This window comes from Perissodus microlepis, chromosome 14, assembly GCF_051167445.1.
Source record: "Perissodus microlepis isolate ML-2025 ecotype Zambia chromosome 14, ASM5116744v1, whole genome shotgun sequence".
Lineage (NCBI taxonomy): Eukaryota > Metazoa > Chordata > Actinopteri > Cichliformes > Cichlidae > Perissodus > Perissodus microlepis.
The window spans coordinates 26,894,394-26,919,016 of NC_140474.1; the positions used below are offsets into that span (position 1 = coordinate 26,894,394).

The 24,623-nt window shown below is 40.6% G+C and overlaps 2 protein-coding genes across 3 annotated transcripts in view; both read left to right on the forward strand.

The window, feature by feature from the left end:
• Nucleotides 1-14,410, forward strand: tmem120ab (transmembrane protein 120Ab). Its single transcript, XM_084950432.1, has 13 exons — nucleotides 1-281; nucleotides 453-571; nucleotides 1,483-1,599; nucleotides 1,696-1,755; nucleotides 1,957-2,052; nucleotides 2,142-2,231; nucleotides 2,307-2,372; nucleotides 2,474-2,535; nucleotides 3,113-3,205; nucleotides 3,337-3,401; nucleotides 4,162-4,230; nucleotides 4,378-4,546; nucleotides 14,328-14,410. The coding sequence occupies exons 1-12, from the start codon at nucleotides 213-215 to the stop codon at nucleotides 4,489-4,491; spliced, it is 1,020 nt and encodes a 339-aa protein (XP_084806558.1). The 5' UTR covers nucleotides 1-212; the 3' UTR covers nucleotides 4,492-4,546; nucleotides 14,328-14,410.
• The window catches only part of porb (P450 (cytochrome) oxidoreductase b), a 20,139-nt gene continuing 9,852 nt past the window's right edge, over nucleotides 14,337-24,623 (forward strand). The window contains exon 1 of one of the 2 annotated variants that reach the window (XM_084950430.1): nucleotides 14,337-14,512. In XM_084950430.1, coding sequence (XP_084806556.1) covers nucleotides 14,337-14,512 — 176 coding nt within the window. Of the gene's footprint in view, nucleotides 14,513-19,005; nucleotides 19,617-24,623 lie in introns of those variants that run through there. The other variant, XM_084950431.1, reaches the window with a different exon arrangement.

Consider the following 24,623-nt stretch of genomic DNA (forward strand, 5'->3'; position numbering starts at 1 on the left):
ATAAATTAACACTGTGATAAAAAGAGATTAATGTCCAAGACAAAATCTTGCACATTTGTACCAGTCAAAGTTCACTTTATGCAATCAACTGCACACGGAGACGTGATCCACACCCTGGGAATACTTCGCCATCACATTTCAACTCATTTCATGGTGCTCGAACACCATCGACCCTAAGCTGATGTGCTGTTTTTAGCGCTACTGTTTACAAAATGTCAGAAAATTTGAAAAACATCCTGGAGGAATGGAAAGGTCTGGAAGAAGAGTATCAGCAACTTCAGGTAAGAAACTGCCCATAATCAGTTTAGAGTCTCGGGACAGCCTTGCACTGTATACTGAATATATGATGTTCTTTTAAAGATCCACAGAAAGCTGAAAAAGTTGAAATATTTCTTCTAATTGATATGTTTCCTGTGTTGTTGTTATAACCTTGTGTTCTTAATGTCCTGCAGGAGACACACAGAATGTATTTAAAGAAACTGGATGAACTTTCCAAACTGCAAAACAACTGCTCTTCCTCTATCTCCCGTCAGAGGACAAGACTGAATGAGATATCCCAACTGGTGAAAAAGTAAGTGTGAGTCACACCTAGAGATACACACGTACACAGATGTACAACAACGTAAATTATATCTTGCATTGCATCATAAGAATTGTGGGGAGTTCTGCTCATTTCAGGTGTGTAAGCCTTGAATTGAGTCTTACAACTAATATAGAGAACTTTATACAACATGCCTCATTCACACACAAAACTTTCCTACACCTAAGTGCTTTCTTTCTAACACTCACACTCAAATGAACACATCCAAGAGAAACTTGGGCTTTATACCTCGTCCCACATTCCCATAACCTTCATCCAGTGTGTTGCTACAAGACCAATAGCTGAGCAGCATTAACACTGGCTGCAAGTCTTTAGTCCCTGCAGGGGTCCAGGTCACAGCCTATAATCCTAAACTGTTTTAAATGGCCATACAAATATTAAAAATCACATTTCCACAAAAAAAAAGCAAAAAAGAAATACTATCGCAGTTCTAAATTTATGATTTGAACGTTTTACAGCGTTGGCACACTCACCAGTTCACCACAAGTGTTCCTTACTTACTAAATTAGTTAAATATTAATTGTGGTGGATGACACCACAAAGAAATTTAAAAGACCTGTGAAATTAAAATTAGTGCATTAACTGGACTTTTACAGTGAATTAGCCTACAGAAGAAATAGAGCCAGTCAGGTTACACACAAATCGTCACAGACAGTATGGTGGAAAACATTTAGGGAGTGCATGCTGCCATGCAGTTCATTTTGGGTCCTTAATTTGCATTTGCTCCAACTTTCCACCAGGTTTTATGAATTAGACTCAGTAGTTTTGACGTGTCCTCACTGGCGAAGAAATAAACAACAACAGTCATATCTTTGGTTTTAGAAGTGGCTGAGACAATTCAATGATGCAAAGTTATCTTGTGCTCTTATGTCACTTGTCAGATCCAGCAAAGGGTCATCAGAAGAAGATGCCAGGATTCTGGATGAAATAAAAGAGAAAATCAAGATTCGACCAAATGCTTTCTTTCAGATGGAGGCTTTCCTTCCCAAGAAAAATAGGTAATCAATAGCTTTTAAAATATAAGCTGACTTTCATTAAATAAAACACTTTTTTAACCTAAAGAGAAAAAATCATGTGGTTGTTTGATCTTACAGCCTTTACCTCAGTCTGGTTCTTGGAAATGTGAATGTCACGCTTTTCAACAAGCAGTCAAAGTAAGTTTGACCATCAAACCCAAAGCGCCGAGTATAAATATTTGACTTTTGCATTTTTCTCTGTTGAGTCACTTTTATAGCACCACTTTTATTTATCCTGCCACACCTCTAATATTCAGATAAGTGCTTTCATTGGCACAGCTGTCCTCAGCAGCTGGATTTCGACAATCCTTCACTCTTTCCGAACTTATGCTTTTGCAGATTTGCTTACAAAGATGAATATGAGAAGTTCAAGCTGTGCCTCACAGTCCTTCTGCTGCTGTTCTCCTTCATTTGCTATTTCTTTGTGAGCTACAGGTAAAGCGTAATGTCATCATTAATAACTGAATGCAACTGTGTGAGATACAAGCTGACACTGTTTCTCTAAACGTAACACTTGGCTTTAGATTTTCTGACGTAATCCTCAATTTTCTGCTGGTGTGGTACTATTGTACCTTAACTATCAGGGAGAGTATCCTCATCACCAATGGCTCCAGGTCAGCACCTCCAATCACGATCATCTTTTTCATAAATTGCTACGACCTATTTATTAAAGAACTTGTGCATTACAGAATCAAAGGTTGGTGGGTTTTTCATCACTACATATCAGTGGTTTTGTCCAGTGTAATGCTGACTTGGTGAGTAGAATAGGTTAAAAAAAAAAAAACCCTGATGCTCTTTAAAACACATTTAAACTCTAAATCTTTATTTACAAATGCCCTCCCTTTAATCCTCAAAGGCCAGAGGGAAACCTGTACCACATGTTCAGGAACCAGTTCCTCGCCTACTCTCTGTATCAAAGTAAGGTCTTATTTATTTCACACTTCCAGCTTTTCTTTTCTTTTCTTTTTGTCAATAGAAAATTGTACTTAGTAGTCAGTATAATCTTTTAATATTATAAGTTTACATATGGTAGTGATAGGATGTGCGATCTTTAATAGTCTGCAAAGGCTTTGTGTGCATTCCAGAGTGCTCTGGCATTCACACCCACATCCTGGGAGTATGGGAAAGGTCGTACCTTCTTTTATTGTTTTACGGTAGGATAAACGTAGCTATGTCAGTTTTAGTCTAAGTGCCTTTTTTACATATAGATGAACTGTTGGATTTTCCAGACCAGCAGGTTTAGGGAAGTCATTTATAGGGTCACACTCTGACACACACACGCACACACACACACATACATATACACCTCCACATTCCAATGTAAGGAACAAACACCCACTCACTCTTGTGCAAGAGCTCAGAGCTGCCCTTGCTAAGCAACAAGTAAAACTGTGTGTTTCTCCTATCTGATTCTCAGCTGAAGAAGTGTTTTAGAATATATCTCTTAACACTCTTTAAAACCAAACAAAACCCTGATGATCACTGTTTGCTTCAGGTTTCGTTCAGTGTCTGCAGTGCTATTATCAGAGCGGATGTCTGTACAGACTGCGAGCCCTGGGAGAAAGACACAACATGGATCTGACTGTTGGTGAGACACTCGTAGCAGGCAGATTTTATATTCATTAAATGAAATGTGACCACAGGCCTCGCTGTAATCATATATGGAAGTAAAAACAGACCTACAAAAATATAAAACTGTTGTGTGTTTTCTGTATGTAGAGGGATTTCAGTCCTGGATGTGGAAAGGGCTGACGTTTCTTTTACCCTTCCTGTTTTTTGGTCATGTGAGTACAGTCTGTGTGACACTGACAAGCTTCTTCTTCTAGCTGCTTATTTTGCATTAAAAAAAAAAGAAAAAAAAAAAAGAATCATGCTTTGTCATGGTTTAGATCAGGAATGTCAAAGTCATTTTACACCGTGGGCCACATACAGGCTACTTTGATGTTAAATGGGCAGGACCATTCAAAAACATGAAAAATGTGTGTAAAATTACAGAAAAAGTTCTGCTGGTTCATTACCCAGACTGTCCTATAATAATAAAAAAAAAATGTATTATTATTTTTTACTGCTAACTCACTGTAAATCAAACAAAAAACAAAAAGAAGCAAACAAAAAAGAGACATTTCCATCATAATGGAAAAACAGGTAATTTAATTATTTTTGGTGCAAGGTGAATGGCAAGGTGGGGGGTGTTTTTATCAATGGGAAAAACTGTAAAACTTATGACAAGTGAAACAGCTGGTAAAAAATCTATTCACTCCCTCACATTTTCTCAAGATGTCCAGTTGGCCTGTTTCGAGTCTTTTGCGGGCCTTTCCTGGTCCCCGGGCCTCATGTTTGACACTCCTGGTTTAGCTGGAATAGGCACTGATAAAAATGCTGATGTCATGTAAGACTTAATATCGACTGTATTTAGGCGGCTGGAGGCAGTGTTTGGATTTTTGCTGATCTTGATAGCAACTCGATCTTTAGCATTCCTCTGTGTCTGCATACTACAATCACTACTTCTGAAACAAACCCTGAGGCTTCGTGTTTGTCTTTCAGTTCTGGCAGCTCTTCAACGGGCTGTCTCTATTCAGAATGGCTCAGCTCCCAGAGTGTAAAGAATGGCAGGTCAGTGGTCTCATACACACCAGGTTTTACAGTTTCTATGTGACATCCAGTCACCATTAGCACAGATTACATGCTGGTAACTGTGTTTAGGATACGACTCATCCTCTTCTGCTTACTCATTTTCTCTATGCTCTAATGTCATCCCAGGTTTCAGTGTGTGGGCTCTGCTTCCTTATTCTCTTCGCGGGAAACTTCTTCACCACTGTTGCAGTCGTTCGTCAGAAGCTAAAGACCAGGAATCAGAAGCCAAAGAGCCTGTGATGCAGGAAATTATTACAAGGCGGCACGGTGGTCCTGAGTTCAATTCCACCATCAGGTCAGGGTCTTTCTGTGTGGAGTTTGCATGTTCTCCCCATGTTTGCTTGGGTTCCCTCCGGGTACTCCGGCCTCCTCCCACCGTTAAATGACATGCAGATTGTTGGGATAGGTTAATTGATTAATCCAAATTACACCATAGGTGTGAATGTGAGCGCGAATGGTTGTCTGTCTCTGTGTTAGCCCTGCGACAGACTGGCGACCTGTCCAGGGTGTACCCTGCCTCTCGCCCTATGACAGCTGGTATAGGCTCCAGCGCCCCCCGCAACCTTGAAAAGGATAAGCGGAAGCGAATGGATGGATGGATAGACTTATTAGAAGTGTATTGCCTACAATATGCATTGTATGCATTGTATTGTGTAAAATGACTAATCACTCGCAGTTAAATGTTCAGTTATGATCCATATCACTTACATGTTCAGAGACAAGCATCACTCTCCAATAAAGTCATTATTTTACAGATTTTCTGCAATTTTGTTTGTAGCCCTTAATGTTATTTTCACAACTTCAGCTATATTTTATGTTAAATGTTATAATGAGTAATTCATGTTATATTTTATTTCTCTATGTGTTAAACTTATGATTAGCAAACAATACAGCCTGGGCTAAAAAGAAAAAAGATCAGTGTTTTTTCCATTTCATGTTTTATTGTTAATGCTCATTTGGTGTCATCATAATAAAGTGCCTTTACAGTTATTAATAAACAAGAAAATTGACTGAATTTCTACTTTAAACAAGGAGCTGGAAACATTCCTCAGGGATTTTGGTCCATATTGAAATGATAGCATCACTCAGTTGATAAAGTTTTGCCAGCTGCACATCCATGATATGAATCTCCTGTTAAACCACATCCCAAAGGTGCTCTACTGGAGTGAGATCTGGTGACTGTTGAGGACATTGGAGTACAATGAACTCATTGTCTTGTTCAAGAAACCAGTTTGAGATGATCTGAGCTTTGTGACATAATGTCATATCGTGCTGGAAGCAGCCATTGGAAGACGTGTACTCTGTGCTTACAAAGGGATGGATAGGATCGGCAGGCTGTGGTTTTTAAACGATGGTTAGTTGATGTTTAGTTGGTACTAATGGGCACAGTGTGCCAAGTATCCCCATACTATCACAACATCAACTATCATTGATAGAGGGCAGGAAGAAGAACAAGCAAACTCCACACAGAAAGGACACTGGATTTGAACCCTGTGAGGCAAAAAGACCAGACAACATTCTTCCATTGTCCAACTTTGGCGTCAGCTGTATCCTCAGTCTCCTGTTCTTAGCTGACAGGTGTGGCACCCAAGGTGGTCGTCTGCTTCTATAGCCCATTTGTGTCAAGGCGCAATGCCGTGTATCCAGAGATGCTCTTCTGCATTACCAACAAGAGGCAGTGGCTCTATTTGCGTTTAGAGACAGCTGAGCCGGTGTACCTATCAAAGTACATGTTTATGTGAGGTGATATTACAGAGTACAGACGTCAAGTCTACTTTGTCATGTTTTAGTAACTGAAAAAGCCTTCAGTTATTTGTATTAATGAGTAGAGAAAAAAATCCTACAGTTCATCTGAATAGAAACAGATTAGAAGAAAATTGTGTATTTATTTATTTAATAAACATTCACTCAGTGGACAAAGATAGAGTTAGGCCTCAGTGACTGGACACAGCAGAAGTAAAGTTTGCTTTACTACCAACAGGTTTTGGCTGGAATAATTAAACTGTGTACAAAGGCCAGTTTGTTTGCTTTTTTTTGTTGTTATTTTTAAAAAAAAATCTTGTTTACTTTAAAAGTGTACCATAGTGTACATGAACAAATACACTCTTTTCCAAACAGTGCAGGAGTTGTACTACTACTGCTATTCTTGTACTCGAGTACTCTTTAACGTTTTTATTGAATTTTACTTGTCAATAAATTTAAAACCGTTCTCATTGTGAGTGTACCTAATGAAAGTATCTGAACACGCAGGCAGAAAGCCTGACGGATTGTGGGGCTGTTACGTGTCCTTGGCACTGTGAATATAAAGTTAAACTTGCGAGGTCACGTTTGATGAGAGTACCTCTCAGTTTCTTAGAGATATATGGAGTTTGTTCTGTTCGTTGTATTACATAACCCTGACCCTTCCTCTGCTCACCTCGCCTGCTATTTACTGAGCCAGATTAGATATGCACGGGCGAGTCTAAATTAAAAAACACCCATACAATAAATAAAATTAAGTAGGTTTTTTTCTTTTTCTTTCTTTCTTTCTTTTTTTTTTTTTTACATCATTCATTTTTAAGCTGAATCACGTCTTCAGAAAACACAGACACTCAACTTCTCCAAAAAATAACATGACGAGGCTAAACTGGCCTTCACAGTTCAAACCCCACCCCCGGACACCCCCCTGCTTCCAGGACGGAGTTGGTTTGATCCTGCATGGCGTAAAGTTTCCTTCCGCGTCGAGCACGCCAAGAGTCTGCCGTAAATCCAGGAAAAGAAGAAGAGAGCTGTGCGAGAGGCTTGTACAAAGAGGAGAGAGGCAGTTAAGGTAAGATGCTGAGAAAACTTGCCTTTTATTTGGTTTACGTCGACTAGCGCTCTGTGGCAGTGTGCGGAGACTCAAACCTAAGCGATATCGGACTTACACCATCACTAGAAACCTGTGAGACAGAGCCAATATTACGCTTTTACATCAGATATTAGCTGTAGACTACAGCCGACTCCAGTGTTACGCAAACTGAGGTCAACTTGTATAATCTTTAAGCCACGAACAATTTAAAGTAGAATCTGATCATCTTTAAACGTGCAATTTATAAAACTATTGCGTGTCTGCGTTCACCGGTATTTTCTGTAATGTGTTTACAGCCACCTTTGTCACTCTCCAGAACATAGTCAGAGCCCGGTTCCGCCGGTTATTTATTAATTTGTAATGTGTAAAATGGGATTAAGTCTGCTATAACAGAGCTAACTGACACTCATAACTAGTATAACCGGTGTGTAGCGTGACATTACGTGTGGTACTACACACACACACACACTCACTCGTGGGTCAATCTGGACTGTCCCACAGCTGATAACGCTTTCGTGACTGAAACGCATATTTATTTTAGGTGAAGGAGCTGGACCGTAGTGATGTCCCCATTGATCTGCTTCGCTTTTATCAGATTTCTGGTGTTGTTGGACATTTTTGCCCCAAATTAACAACTCACTTTATGTGGTTGTACTTTTAAACAACCACATAAATCATTTAAGTCAGTGATCTTTTAGGGCACATGTATGGGCTCAAAATGTGGTCATAAATATTTTGTACTTGTAAAAAAGATTTGTATGTGTAAAAAAGATTTGTGTGTGCGTAAAAAAGATTTGTGTGTGCGTAAAAAAGATTTGTGTGTGGACTTAGCCAAAAAAAACCCTGCAAGTTACAAGTACGAATTTTGACCCTATTTTTCTTCCTTTCATCTGATTGGTCAATGTCATGTCAATCACAAATGTAACAATCCAATCAGAGAACAGATGGGTTTGGCTGTCGGAGGGGCGCTTTTTTTGAACTGCAGGTCCTTGAAGGGTAATACAGTTTGAAGCTGGAGGATCTCTATATAAATATCCGATAGCAGCTAGGTCCCCTAGCTTTCAGCAGCTGTTGAAAGGATAAAGTTGTGCTATATCAGTGGTTAGAAATACCATTATTACTTTAGGATTAGTTTAACACAAAGTCAGGGCTGACCCGGGACCATTGCTGTGAGTCACAGTGCGCAGCATAAAAGTCCTTTCACATCGGACGCAGGATGTGCTGCTAATGCTAACTAAAAGCAAAGGATCCAGAATTTGTTGCGCTGGCTGCTGGGCTCTGTGGGTTTTTGCAGCAGCTCTACCTGTACTAGATGCACCTGCTCCTTGTCTTTTCTATCTCTGACTTTATGTCCTCTACAAGAGTTTCTGGGTTTTTTTTTGCTGGTTCTTCAAATGTTCAATAAAAACATGTATGCTAATTCATAACGAAGAAAGCTTTGTAATGAAGACTGTCATTTCCAAAACACTGCCCGCCCCCACCCCGCGGTCCGCAGCGCTGTTGAAAAGGCTGTGGAAGTCCCTATATTAAACACGTAGACCTGTGACACAAAAATCACCAAACTCGGACGACCACAGACTGTTTTCCTTCGTGGTGATGAAGGAAAACGCTGGGTTGGCATGTAAAAGGGCATTTATTCCCTTCAAAGACCTGCAGTTCAAAAAAAGCGCCCCTCCGACAGCCAAACCCATCTGTTCTCTGATTGGTAGTGATGTGCGATTCGATCCTGAAATATCGATTCCTCCAATACCAATCATTTATGTTCTAGAATCGATTCTCACATTAAAATATCGATATTTTAGTAATTTAGAGTAAATTTGTAGTTTATCATTAACAGGAACACAGTGGAAAGAAACTATAACATTTGGATTATCTACATTCAAAGGAACTACTTCCTCTTCCGCCTTTCATAGTCATGTGCGAAATACGGCTGCATAAATGTCTCGCAGCCCCTTGGCGCAGTGTTGCCAACTTAGAGACTTTGTCGCTATATTTAGCGAGTTTTCAGACCCCCTTAGCGACTTTTTTTCTAAAAAGCGACTAGCGACAAATCTGGCGACTTTTTCTGGTATTATTGGAGACTTATTTATGACGACTTTTTGACGTGAAAACGCGTATTGCTCTTACTCTCAACAAGCAGCAGTGCTGCCTTGGGCACCTCACCCGTGCCAAAGCGCTCCCAGGCGGAGGATAGTCCTCCCCCAGCTGCTATCAGGACAGGAGACGTTCACACCTGTGCGTCCAAAAGGCAAATGAATCGCGCATGGGCGAAGCCGCTGCTCCCGCACTGACTGTAACGCAGTCAGTTCTTCTTTTACTGTTATGCTGTTTTGTGGATCACAAGGTTTAAAACTACTTATAAACACACACTCTCACACACAAAGTAACTCCACCAGAGTGCCAATTTCGGGTCACTTTTGCCGGTCCAGACCCGGATAAAGGAGCAGGGTTGGAATTGTGACATTAAAAAACAATAATTGCTAAAAGAAATTTAATTTGTAGTTCTAAATAAATTCTAACTGCATTTAGGACGGTTTTTACTCACTTTATGTCTCTTCCACGATGTTATTTCTCTCTCCAACAGCGTAGGTTACAATTACATTAGCATGACCAATTATGCAAATTAGGCGATGACGTAATTTGGCGACTTTTAGGACAGCCAATAGCGATTTTCCTTACTGAGGAGTTTGCAACACTGCCTTGGCGTGCGCACTCACAACAATGACTGAGCGCAATTGTGCGGACGTATTTCACCCCCACAAACAGCTGACACGTGGTTTGCGATACATGTGGCAAAAAAGTGCTCCAAGAGTGAGGTGTTGTGGCCGTACTAGGGAGACATTCAAAAGGGCTGTTGGGGGGGGTGATAAATACATTTTACAGGGTTTATTTATCGGATAAAATACGTTAAATGTCACCGTTATTATTGGCCGGCCCGGAAACAGCGGGGGTGTCCAAATTCAGAGGCTGCTTCCACCTGAGGACCCGGCCTTCGTGGTCTAAAGAAAGCCAGGTAGTGCGATTGTGGCTCAAGAGTTGGGAGTTCGCCTTGTAATCGGAAGGTTGCCGGACAGTCTCGGTCGTTGTGTCCTTGGGCAAGACACTTCACCTACCGCCTACTGGTGTTGGCCAGAAGGGCCGATGGTGCGATATGGCAGCCTCGCTTCTGTCAGTGGCAGCTGTGGCTACAACTGTAGCTTGCCTCCACCAGTGTGTGAATGGGTGGATGACTGGGTGTGTAAAGCGCTTTGGGGTCCCTAGGGGGGACTAGTAAAAGCGCTATACAAATACAGGCCATTTACCATAATACGTCACGAGCTCCCTCGGTGGAGTGAAACGCTGCCGTCTGCTCCTTGCTATCTAAAATATAACCGGGCACTGACGTAAACTCTTCTGTTTAATCATTTTCTGTTTGACGTTTATTCAGCTGTGTGAAACCCCGGAGGAAACCTCCCGAGGGATTAATAAAGTTAAATTTAATTTAATCTAATCTAATCTAATAATTTTAATCTCAGCCAAACCGATTTACTCACCAAGAAATAAAACACTGAAAGAGCCAAACAATAACATTTTTAAGTTATCAAAGTGACTTTTATATATATATATTTTATATTTATTAACCCGAGTAGCGAAAGACCGCGGGGGTTTGAAAACGATGTGTCAATCGGCTCAGATATGTGAAGTTTACACAGCTACATTCTCACCTGAAAATATGTTAAAAGTTTTTTTGCGACCCAGAAAGAGAAATAAGTCGCTGCCGCCATTGTTGGAAACTGGAATTGGCTGGGCCGCGCTATGAATTCTGCAATATGGTTTTTCAATTTTGTTGTCTGGGTGGAAAATCGGGAAAAATTTGGGAGAATGGTGGCTCCGGGAGATTTTCGGGAGGGGCACTGAAATTCGGTATTCTCCCGGAAAAATCGGGAGGGTTGGCATGTATGGTTGTGGCAACATCACTAACCTTGTCAAACACCTCAGAGTAAATCATATCACAGAATATGACAAGCGTATGTTGAGGTGAACTGAAGAGGAGGACAGGGACAGGTGCTGCAAGGGCGAGAGTCACGGAGTCCTTTAGTGCTGCTGGCAAGGTGTTCAAATAGTGCACAACTTCAGGTTTTTTATTTCTATATGATGAACTCTGCATTATTAAGTGATAAGAACAAGTAATCTGATGTCCTGTAATCATTATGATGCTATAATTTGAGATACAATAAATAAAATAAGTTTTTGTACAAAGTATTGGTATCGGATCGGAAAGGAAATCAGTGGTATCGCACATCACTACTGATTGGATTGTTACATTTGTGATTGACATGACATTGATCGGTCAATGTCATGTGAGGTGTGACAGATGAAAGGAAGAAAAATAGGGTCAAAATTCGTACTTGTAACTTGCAGGGGTTTTTTTGGGCTAAGTCCACACGCAAATCTTTTTTACCCACACGCAAATCTTTTTTACCCACACGCAAATCTTTTTTACGCACACACAAATCTTTTTTACAAGTACAAAATATTTATGACCACATTTTGAGCCCATACACATGTGTTTGATATGGGTGAGGATATAGGAAAAATAAAAAGCGTTATTCATATAGTTTTACCCAAGGTTTTCTTTTATGACTACATTACAGGTATCTCTGAAGGAGTCACATGCAGGTCATTAGAAAGTTACTGTGTAAAAAGGGCACCTATGATGACGCAATAACTGAACCGGCTACTTGTGAGTTGTAGATGTCTTCTTTCTGTCACAGGAAAGTAAAACTAACATTAAATACCAAGATTAGGTCGTCATTCTTTTATAAAAACAGATGTGTCAAATAAAAGGTCCAGGGGTCCAGAATCAGCCCAGCAAATCTCCAATCTGGCCCACTAGTGTGAAGGAGGACACAAAATTTGGAGTTTCAGTTTTTTAACTTTTTCCTTTTCAGTCTAAAAAAAAAAAAAAGTAATTAAGATCCTTTTTTTCCTTCCTACTATCTGCTTTTCACAGTAGATCCACAGTTAAAAACTTTAGATTTAGAAAAACCTTGTTTGATAATAAAACATTCTGAGAGATTAGCTACAGAACGTTTTCTGTTAATTATATTTATGTATTGTGAATTGAGCCCAAAGAGATGGATATTTTTGTTTGTTTGTTTTTTACAGCAGTATTTCTTTATCACGTAGAAAAACTGATATGTACTGTTGAACTTTTCCTATATGAGGGATTAAACTTCTTTACACTGACAGAAAGGGGATATTCACAGGTCCGGCTGATTTGAAGTCGCTGTATGTAGCCCATGATGTAAAATTAGTTTGACATCCCTGGTTTTAAAATAACTTTTTGTCTGGCTTTTTACCAGGTTGAAGGTTAATACATGGTTTCAGGGTAAGGGCTTGGCACCGGTTTGTGTTGTAACTTGAGGGTAAGAGGGTTGGGTCAGCATATGTGGCCCTTCCCCTTACACACTGAGTGGAGTGGGCAGCAGCCACTTTTTGGGAGTAAAGGTAAAGCTTTTAGACTAACTATGAGAATAGGTTCATCCAAATGTGTAACTTCATTTTCCACATTGCGCTTACTCAGCAGTTGTAGAAATGAGCAAGGAACAAGTAAGCGTGGATGTTTAGAGATTTTATGAGTTATTAGTCATATTTGGTGAATTGTCACTGTTTTCTCGTGTCTTTAGCCTGAAGCAAATTGGCACGAGTTTTCTATGTGGCTCCATTATGTAGTGATTTACACACCTAACAAGTGAAAGAGCTTAAGTTTAAGCTGGGGAGGAGACATAAATTTCTTCTGGCTTGCATCAGGAAGGGAAGCTGGAGTTAAAGTAAAAAAAAAAAAAGTTGCCAAACATGCGTAGCTACCTGCCGTTGCAACACTTTGTCACTAAGTGCGCAGCTGAAAGTAGCTTTGTAGGTAACCGTTTTCTTTGTGATAAATCGACCTTTATGTAACTCACTGTGACGTTGAGAGAAGGTGTGGGTTTTGCTCTCAGGTTGAGTTCTCTGATCCTCCCAGGAAGTCACTATGTTGTTGGAGGGGTGCCTCTGGGGTGTTTAACTTGGATACTGCTTGTGGAGTTTGTTTTTTCTGTATAGTCACAGTGACATTTGGCTTCTGATGACGCTACCTGTTTGAATAACCTGCTCACTAAAAGGGTTTGAAAGAGTTCATTTAAAATAAGACCTTTAGCTAGTTCTACTTAAACAATCAAAGATTTATATATTTTTATATCTTGCAAAACATATGTGGCTTGTTTATATTTTCAAGTGTTTTTAAAGGGTGTGGATCATTTGGAGCATTTTATCTTCATCAGTCTTTGTTGAATTTTCATCAGTTTTTGATTAATTTATCTATGTAATTGATGTTTTCATCTCACTGGAAGTTTCCTAACTTCACATGAACTTATCTGAGATTAAATTAGATGCAATCACACTACAATACTTTAAAGATTTGTGAAAAATCCTTTTTAGGAATTGGTTGATAATGTTTTTTATTATGTTGGGCTATCATGTGACTTTTATCACCGTGACTCCTGTACAGACTGTGATAGGGCTGAGCTACCTATGAAATAGTTTGCTTAATAAACCAGTGACTTGGTGTAGTTTAGTGTGCATGGTAGCACTGAGTGAATGTCTGCAGGGCTAGTTGTTCATTAGCCATCTTAGAGGATCAAAGAAGCTTAGTGTCATTGTTTTCAGTCTGTGAACCAAACTGAAACCTGAACGCTCAGAACATTAGGTCCTCTCGACCTCGGTATGAAAAGAGCCGGTGCTGTTGCTGCACGACAAGAAATTCCTCATGCACCGAAGGCGGTGGTTTACAATGCCACAGTATCCTGAGCCAAATGCAAATCGTAGTTGTCTACTATTGTGTGAACACAAGGTGTCATTGTGTGCTATAATGCATAGCAGGTTGCTTACATATGTTAGCAAGGGTGTTGTCTGTGTGCATTAGCCTTTATAAGCTTTGTTTATTTGGAGTTTAACTTGCAGCCTGTTTTAAAATGTGAATTTCACAGATCGATGGCAGCATCTTCATGTCAGTGACATGTTCACTGTAAACCATGGGCCTGTAGTTAATGGGCTGTTTTGGATCTAAATCTGTGAAATCTGTGGTGTGTTGAACAGTAACTGAATGATGTTCCACCCCAAATACATAAAAAATAAATTTATGACCAGGAAAAATAGTCAATTATTTGTTTTTTGTATTGTTTTTTTTTTTTTTCACTTTAGCTGTGTTCTGTGTTTCCTCACGCAGAGGACCCACATGCCAGACATGGACCCCGAGACCACCCACACCGAGCCCGCAGTGGATGAAGAGGCATCTCTCTTCAGCACCATGGACCTCTTGCTGTTCTCCGTCATTGTCGGCTTTGTAGTTTACTGGTTCATGTCCCGTAAGAAGCCTGAGCCCATTCCCGAATTCAAAAAGCTCGACACACCGTGAGTATCCATCAGCTTTCAGGTTCCATCTGGGACGCGAACACATTACATGAGGTTAACGAGTTGAAGCTCATAAACGGGAGTAGTCGGGGCACTTTAGTAGATCTGCTCAATAGCTTATTTTTATCTTCAGTCACAGTTTTAAATTGTTGTAGAGGTAATGGTGCTGTATTGTAAATTATCTTCACGTGTAGATGCACATTTAAACTGTACGGACACTCGTGAGTCAAAGTTTGCTTTCAGAAGCCAAGCTGCGTCATATGTAGGCAGATCCTCATCAAGAGCTGCTCTTTCTAGCTGCAGTTGCATTTATGTATCCAGGGACTGGGTCTAATGCTGTTTGCTGAATGAGCTCATTAACGAGGACATTTACTGGGACACACAGATGATTTGTGCTGGTGGATAAACCTTTGGTCTTTAAACTAATCATGTGTCTTGTGTTGGCAGACTTCAGCTTCTTATCACCTTAACCTGGCAAAAAATGTGTTGGACTGTGTTGTATAAGTTATCTGTGTTATATGCCATCTGTTTTTTGTTTTGTTTTTTTAATCTTTATCTAATAACTTATTGTTTTTTAGACCTAATTCTAAACATTTAAAGATTGATATGAATTTACAAATGCACAGTGAAAATGAAGATTAAACATAGGCTTCTTTTTTAATTTGTTTTTTTTATTACATCTCTTCAGGTATATTTTAATTGGGTATGATACTGACCCAGAAAGCTTGATTGGTTGTCAATTACAATGGGTCGATACACAATCCATTCACTGACTCTCAGTTTGATCCAAATAAGGCCTGGTGCAATTAAGGTATAATACTGGTGCAGTTGACTAAGACCATGACATTTCATTCTTTGATTGTATTCCTCCTTGGCCAGTTTTTATTGATTATTTTAGCAAACTTATAGTCTTAGATGTATTTATTTCTTACATTTTATTTTATGCTTAGGAAACCCTGTAGTATGTTGTGAGTTCAGCATATTTAGCTTATCTTTCCGTTATCTGGAATCACTTACCCTAACACTGGCAATCAGCCTAAACAGTCACACGAAGCCAGTTATCAGATCACTAAGTTAACCCAGGGTTACCTTTGCATGTTCACATGACCGGGGTGGTATTGCACCAAGTAATCACTTTTAAGGGGTGTTTCACATATGACTCATTTTCTGCAGAAAACGATCCCTATGAGCGCCACCTGCTCCAGAGATGTTATTAGATGGTGATTAAAAATCTATAAAGAGCATAAAAAACTGCAACACTGTTGTAAAAAGAACAAGAGATTAGGGGTGCAACGATACTCGTATCAATATTGAACCGTTCGATACAGTGCTTTCGGTTCGGTATGCATATGTATCGAACAATACAAAATTTTTAATTTATTTTATCAACTTTTCTTCTGACGATGCTGTCTGTGTTGACAGCTCAGTGGATCTGCGTTCGACTACTCCGCCTAGGCTGCACTGTCGAGCGCAGATCCACTGAGCGCAGCGCAAGCTAGCAAGACAGAAGCTAAGCTCGTTGCAACATGGCAAATTGAACCTCCGCCACCCTCATTCAGATCTGGCCTTTGGAACTATTTTGGTCTTCATGTGAAGTATGACCCTGAAGGTAAGGCGTCATGGACAAAAGTAAAACAGTATGTCAGATGTGCCACATAATGCTCAATTACATGGGTGGGAACTACTGCGTTAGCGCAGTTTGCTCGTTAACGTGTTGACGCCGTCCAGCCCCACGCACGGGGCGATCCGCAGTAGCTCGTTAACGGAGATTTGTGGCGTTAACGTCATTTCAGATTAACGCTGACAGCACTAGTGGGAACACAACAAATATGACTGCACATTTACGCAGACATCATCCTAGTGCAAAGACAAGTGGAAGCAGACAAAAACAACAAGCACGCATGCTACAAACTTTACACGAGTCATTTAGACAGCCGTTAGCACATGATTCTCCTTATGGGGACCTGATATGTTTAATATGCTGCTGAGAATATACCCCAGGAGAAGCGTATAGTATAGCTTTTATTTTGGAAAGAGACATTTCTCTGTAATAAACTCTCTTTTCCAAAGATGAGTGATTTCTCGATCAGAGATTTATTTTTTTATTACTTTGATGTTTCAGCAACATTAAATTTAAAAACTGTACTTTTGAATTAAAATATATATTTATAATTTTAATAAATGACAAATTAAAAAAGCATGAACTTTTTTTGTATCGAAAAAATGACACCAAAGTATCGAACCGAACAGAACCGTGAATTTTGTGTATCATTTCACCCCTACAAGAGATGAATTGCTAGCGTACAGAGCAATAAAATAAACATTTTAATTCTGTTTAATTATTTTATGGCAGAGTGCGTTGTCTGTGCTGCTTTTGATTTCTAAGGTGACGGCTGCGCATTAGATGTCTCAAACTTTAAACTGCATACATTTAAACGTTGAAGCTTACTGTCCCATCTTAAAAGTAAAAAAAAAATAAATAAATCTTTTAACTTTGCTTAAGAAAAAAATCCTGATTGAGGTTGTTATAATTCATGCATGAAAGGGCTAACAGATATTTTAAATAAAAGAATAAGTGAAAACATGGTGCTTCCAGATGATTATAAACTGAAACTTAGGACATAACCTCCTGACAGTTTTAGTTTTATTCTCTTAATTGCAGACTTGCTGATGTTTTTAAGGGCTTGGAAGTAAATATATCAAATGGGCTTACTCTACATACAAATTTGACATGTCAGCAAGTACAGTTTGGATGTCCTGTTGTAGGATCATATACTTATAGGAAAATAAAATGATCAAATGTTTGCTGCCAACAGAAAAAACACAAACCTTAGATGCAGCTGAAAAACTTTACACGTTCTCTTCGCAGGCTTCTGAGGGGTCTTCTACGAATAGTGACTCTGTTTTCTAGAGAATTGATTGGTCTGCAGGTGGGATTTTCATACCTGTTGCTCTCTAATCTGCAACATAATCTACTCCAGAGCGGGAGGGCTCTATAGCGATATACTCTGTTAAGAAGGGAACCACCTTCCTAGTACAGGAAACCCAGGATTAAGTCTGGATAAGCTATTATCCTGGTTTGTAGTTCAGGTGTCTGAATTTTCCTCTCACAGGATGATTTCCAGCCACTTCCTCACATACTTTAACCCTGATATTAGCTGTGTACTCGGTATCTGCACATATCCACACGTATCGGTATTAGATTGCAACCAGAAAAGCCGAATCAGATGATCCCTAATTTTCATATTGTTTTAATCTACTTTCAAAAAATGCAATTAGTCAAATTGTTTTTTATTGATATGAAAGAAATGTGTTAAAGTTGTATAGTCAGTTTTAAGAGGAAAAAATGTATTTTTTGTATGTATTTTTTTTTTTTCAGAGAACGTGACATCCTTACGGTAGAGCAGCTGAGGACTCTGTAGTAAATGTTTCACTACTCGTGACCTTTGTTTTCTCTCACCCTCTCCTTTCACACAGTTTCTGTCCTCCCATAAACTCACCCAGGCGTTCTGTCTGGCTCCTCTTCCTCTCTTCTGAGCCCTCCCTCCCCTCCCCACTCTGTTCACTCCAGGTACAAGCCTGTGCAGACCACGAGTGGGCGTTCCTCTCAAGTTACATCCAGTTGAGTTAGGGTCACAGTTAAAGTGATTCCATCCGACCACAGCTGTTGGGGAAGGCTCATTCATTTTCTGTAGAGACTACTCACTCTGCTCTCCCCCATGATGGCGTAATGGAGGCTTGGACTTGCCTTGCACTGGCCACATTTTTTTATTTTTATTCTTATTTTTTTTGTCCACTTCCAGGCATAAGCTTTATTTTTCTTTACTTTATTTTTTGGTGAAGGGGGAAAAAAATAAGAAAATGAAGCAAAAGGAAATCCTGACCATTTGTGTTAAAGCAGGAATTTGGTTGGAAAGGAGGTAATGACCCCTGGAGAACATGTTTTTGTTGAGGGCGGGCCTAAAGAAAAGGGAGTTTGGGGGCAGCACACCCTCAAAGCTGGTCTCTCCTCCCCTTAAAGGGGCAGCGATTGCTTAACTGCTATGAAGGGGGCGTAGTTTTGTCTCTTTCCTGTGCTTTTGTTTTTGGCCCTGAACCCATTTTGAAAGTTCCCTGGAGAACGAACTAGGCAGGCGCGCCAAGTTCCCTTTTGTGAGCCCTCTCCAAAGGTGGAAAGTTGAGGCTGAAGACAAGCAATCCATTCTTTGTCCAGTTAATTTCTTTTCTTTCTTTTAAATCATCCCCACCGCTGCTTGTTACCCTCCCCTCGTCGTGGGTGCGTGTTTGTGTGTGAGTGCGCTCTGAGCTTGTTCCACCATTGGAGGGCCATGTCACAAATGAAATCCTTTTATGATAAATGAGGTTGCCATGGAAATGACATCCCCCCCCCCCTTCCTCTCTCCTCCTGTTAGGTGGGGGTAGGGGATACTTCAGGGGAAAAACATACCATTCATTGCCGCCCCCCCCCCCCCCCCCCCCCCCTCTTTTCTCCTTTAGTGGTCCACTGAAGAGTTGCTCTGATAACCAGCCAAATTCTCAGATTGGACTTTTTTGCTCCTAACACCTCTGAGGCTGGAGAGGAAAAGGGGCGGGGATGAGCAGGAAGGCATTTTCAGCCCGAGATCGCTTCAGTGTGTTTGTGTGTGAGTCAAACGTGTGGGTCTGCAGCTCGGCTGGATTTTATGGGAAAGTCAGTTTCCCACCATTGTGTTCTCAGCGGTTGCCAGACACTCTAAGGGCTTGTAAGCTGCTGTGCTCGTGCATGTGTGTGTCTGTGGAGTTGTGTAGAGCTGCTGGTTTCACAGAGCGGTACAGGAAGAAGCTGAGTTCAGATTGTGTTTGAAGCGTCTAAGGGGAAGTCGGGCCGCTCTACAAACCTGTAAATATCTCTCTGACTTTTTGGGCTGGTGTTACTTTTCCATCTCGCACCTCTGGACCATCCTGCCCTTTTGATTTTTTTTTTTTTTTTTTTTTTTTTTTTTTGAGCGTGGCGGCTCCCGGTGTTGCCTAGCCAGCGGTGCTAGTGGCAGTGGTGAGCTACAGGGCTGCATGCCATGGGCTGCGTCTTCTCCCTGCCAGAGGACAGGAGAGATGCTGCTGAGAGGTCAGTGACATGTTTGATTTACTGCTTCAAAGCATGATGCAGTGTGTTTTTAATGCTGCTTACTTGAAGGATGATGTAACATTTTTTGTAACATTTGCCACTGGCTGCCTGCCGATTAGGCTGATAGCACAGACCGCATTTGGAAGTAATTTGTAAGCACTGAGTAGTAGCTTGTTTTCAGTTAAATCTCTGCACACAAAGCTTAGCTGTCTGTTTCAAGACGTTAAAGCGAGTGCTATAAGAAGCTATACGTTGTTTCTGGAGGTTATGTAAGACGGAGATAATATCTATTTGACTGCAAGTCCAATTTGATTATTGGCTGCTCTGTTTCTTTTCTTGTTTTCCCTTTACCGCACAGGTCACTTGCACATTTACAGTCTTGTTTGCTTTAGTTCTTTATATCAACTTTGCATACGGCTCGGTTTCCATGTTACTGGCACATTTAAATAGAAAGGAATGGAAATGCATGTCATTCATTGGTTGTGGCGTCATAAGATCAAGATCAGGGGAAAACGTCCTGGATTGGTTCTTTATCTTAATTTCTATTTGTGCAGCTAATTACTGAGCAGCAGGTTGGAGGTTTGTTTTGACACAAGAAATGGTAAAAAAAAAAGGCCATTCACACACTGGTGATGGCAAGCTACATTGTAGCCACAGCCACCCTGGGGCGCACTGACAGAGGCGAGGCTGCCGGACACTGGCGCCACCAGTAGGCAACAGGTGAAGTGTCTTGCCCAAGGACACAATGACCGAGACTGTCCAAGCCGGGGCTCGAACCGGCAACCTTCCGATTACAAGGCAAACTCCCAACTCTTGAGCCACGATCGCCCTTATAGCTTGATTATTTGGAGTCGCAGTCTTTCTTTTATCCTGTCACCCTCCCCTCACTCCCAACCAGTTGCGGCAGATGGCTGCCCTACCTGAGCCTTGTTCTTGTTTTTCCTTCCCACTGTCACCAAGTGACAAACCTTGATTTTCTCTGTATTATTGTAAGGTCTTTATCTTACAATATAAAGTGCCTTGAGGTCAATGTTGTTTTGATTCAGTCCTAGCCAGGGCTCGAACCGGCAACCTTCCAATTACAAGGCGAACTCCCAACTCTTGAGCCACAATCGCCCCGTGGCTCAAGAAGCCAGACTTCCTTGCATTTTATTTTGTTGTGGTCTCAAGCGATAGTTGTCCCGGTTTTTCAAGGTTTTTTTGGGGGGGGGTTTCGGTAATTTTCAATCCAGTGTCTGTTTCTGACCATTTTCAGGGGAATGTTTTTTGTTTGTAAGCATAATAAGGGATGAGCCAGTGTTGTCTACACGTGGTAGACATCTTCACAAAGAACCAGTTTTGTTCCCATTTCTTTAGTTGACTCTGCACAAAATGCCAATAACAGTTTGACAGATTCTCAAAGAGCTAAAAATTGGCACATGTGCTCTGCATTGTGTTAAAAATCTGAGAGTACTGGGTAAGTGGGAAAACAAAAGACGTGTGTCTAAACAATACCTATCTACACAAGATGTACAGCATCTCTTATGGAGCAAATCCAGCAAAGATGTGACACCGAACCTGAAAGATCTTCACTGAAGAGTGAAAATCGGTGGCAGGTCTTTGGATCAAGTCATCGTCATTGTGTTAAGGAGGAGGTTGAAAGTGATGCAGTGAGTGTCTACGGCCATCCTTAAAATATGGTCGAGGCTCTGTCGGGTTTGAGGCTACGCCTCAGCTGGCTAGTAAATCCACCACACCTGTTGGTGATTGATCCTGATCGTTTCATTTTATCTGATATTATTTGTGTTTTAGGCTGCAAGGGTGGGGAGATTGATTCATAGTCACAGCCTTTGCTGCGTGTGTATATCTGATGTATTATAATGTAACCGGCCACTGCATTGACTTTGAACTCCCGTAACCTTGCTGTTTTGCAATTTCACACAGAAATCCTTCCTTTTGGCGGATGGTTCAGAACTGACAACACGTCTAACGGATCCTGCTGAAGCAGTCAGGAAGGGTTTCGCTTCAGTGCAAAGGCTTGTTTTTAATTTTGATCAGCAATTTGGTTCAGAGGAAAAACTCAATGAACCTGTTTTTTTGTTTTGTTTTTTTTCTCCTTTAATATATAATTACACGTTCAACATTAATCCCACACACACTGCAGGGGTTAGGTTCACTGAGGTTGTATTGGGTTTTTTGTGCCCTTTGTTGGGAGTACAGTGTACTTTGGAAACCTGTCTTACGTCATAGAGTTTGTCAAATCAATATGTTGCTGCTCAGCGTTAATGGCTTTGCTGGAGGTCTTGTCCTCCTGAATCATGGCAATCGAACAGTGTGTTCATCTTGCATTAGTATTTATGCTCGTAGTCATGTGTGGCCTGCGTATTCCTTTATCAGTGCAGATGTCCACTCAGGGCTTTGATGCTGAATGAAGCTGTGCTGCCTTTCATTTTGCTGCGTGCTGCTGTTATTTAAATGTTTCAGTCCATTAGTGACTGACTTGGTAAATATGAACCCAGAGTTTAAATCATCTGCTGTAACACATTATATATTGAGCACTGTGTAATGAATGCATCTGTGGGTCTACAGACGATTGGTCTGAGCAATGCTTGTGTAATAGCCTTCTCACTGATGTAAGGATTGCATCAACTGAGACTGGTGAAGACTTGCGAAACATTTCTTTTTAAACTGTGTCAGCTTACAGTAAATGCATTACTAAGCTTAAAAAAAAAATGTGTCCTTAAGTAAAACAAAAATCCCCATCTTTAAAAATAGTCAGTATGAAACAGAAATGAGAAGCCTTTAAGTAATCGAGTGAAGTGACGCTGCACTGAGTGTCATACACACTTAATTCTCCTCAAAGTATTTAAGTGGTTCTGCCACCCTGCGTTGTTGGGTGTTTTACCAACACCTCCACTACCCCAGTATCCACCTGTAGGCTCTAAGTGTATAATCGTTCCCTATTTCCGTAGGTAATATTTGCTCAGTGACGAGCTCAGTCTAGATGCCGGCCGGCCGCGCCTCCCAGAGGCTTTTCTTAAAGGGGGGTTTTTCCTTCCCACGGTTGCCAAATCTCAAAGGGGGTCATGTGATTGTTGGGGTTTTCTGTTTTCTTTGCATTATTGTAGAGTCTTACAATAGAAAGCACTTTGAGGCACCTGTTGTTGTTGTTGTTGTTAAATATGCTATACAAATACAATTAAATTCAAACTCTAAATTCAAATTCTGTTGCTGTAATAAGTCATTTTAATACATTATGTTTAACTCATTTGTGATGATAAACCAAATTCTCCTTAGCATGTGGGATCCTATATTTTTAGTTTTGTTTTTGTTTTTCTCCGCCTGTTTTTGTGTTGCGTTGATGTTATTTTTGACTCGGGGCAGGGCAGCATACTTACAGATTCGTTTTCGTGTGTTTGTGTATCATGCTGGACCAATCCTCTTCCGAGAGTCATCCTTTAACCCTTAGATGCACACGTGGGGTCAAAAATGACCTCATGGGTTGTTTTTCTTCAAAATCTTTAGAATGCAAAGTTGTAATTTATTCATATTCCAGGTATTCCTCATAAAATATGTTTGTAACATGAGGCCATTTGCATTTTTATTTATTTTTTCATTAATTTATAAAAAATGCAGTTTTTGTATCACTACCCCACTCTTATGACCCCAAGCAGTTCCTATGGAATCTTCTATGGAACTTTCATTCTTAGCAACTCTGACTGTCCCACTTACACTTCTGATGGATCAGGAATTAATTTTTACACAGTAACATACATGATTTATAGTCAGTGCTGCACATAAGTGGTCCGCAGGTGCGCATTCGCTGTCAAAATAAAAGTATTCCTGGAAATTCAGAGAATACGTGCCTCTTTTGTGGTGGAGGAACACCAAAGTAATTGATTACGGAGCTTGCTTTTTTGACATCTTTAAGAGTTCTGAACAAATGTCTGTCCTCCTCCAGAACATCTAATGTACACAAACGAGCGTCCCAACTTCTTATCTGGTACGCGTCTTTTATTTTGACAGCAAATGTGCACCTGCGGACCATTTATGTGCAGCCCTGTTTATAGTTTCCTGTGCATTTCAAACATTGTCCTTTCTGATTTTTTTTTTAATATTTAAAGTAACATGGCTGCTATGAGGCCAGCTGTGGACCTTGGCCTACAAATGATCCAGGACGGATGGGATGAAGAGCCCATCGGAGGCACTGACTCAGAATCTGACATCTCAGATATAGAGGACCCTGACTATTGTCCCCCCCACTGAACAAGGCCAGTCAGATACAGAGGAGTCCTCTGATGAGGAAATAAATATTTAGTCTAACAGAATGGGCCCATCTTACTGCTCTAGCCACAATATTCTGAATTAGTCGGCCAGGGCTTGCACCTGGGTCTAGTACAGTCTCCCCAATAGATGCATGTAAGATGTTCATGTCTGATAATATAATCGAAGAGGTGCTGACATGCACAAACATGGAGGCACGAAGAGTAGCCACAGACAGGGGAAAAGAGTGGAAAAATGTAATCAAACATAAGCTCCTGGCCTTCATTTGATTGACCATTCTTGCAGGAAATGAGACGAACTGGGATGTACCAGTCGGTGTGCTTTTTGGGAGTCCTCTGCATAACCCATTGTACAAGGCCACTATGTCAATTCAAAGATTTAAAGATATTCGCAGTTTCTTGCACTTTGATGACAAGAGGACCAGAGCCTATGGACTGAAAACAAACCACATGGCAGCTTTCTACTACATATGGGGCCTGTTCCTGGTCAACTGCAGGCAGAAATTCATCCTCAGTGATTGTGTTACAGTGGATGAACAACTTGTGCCTTTCAGAGGGAAAACCCAGCTTCTGTAGTATATGCCGAGCAAGCATACAAAAGTGATACAAAAACTGCAATTTCTTAAAATTAATGAAAAAATAAATAAAAATGCAAAGGGCCTCATGTCACAATCATGTTTTATGAGGAATACCTCAAATATGAAAATATTACAACTCTTCGTTTTAAAGATTTTGAAGAATAACA

Bases quoted from the DNA above. Each gene is read 5' to 3' on its own strand.
- tmem120ab (XM_084950432.1), top strand. From the start codon at position 213: ATGTCAGAAAATTTGAAAAACATCCTGGAGGAATGGAAAGGTCTGGAA. The intron at 282-452 runs GTAAGAAACTGC...AATGTCCTGCAG, and splicing joins AAGAGTATCAGCAACTTCAG to GAGACACACAGAATGTATTT. The intron at 2,373-2,473 runs GTGAGTAGAATA...TAATCCTCAAAG, and splicing joins TCCAGTGTAATGCTGACTTG to GCCAGAGGGAAACCTGTACC.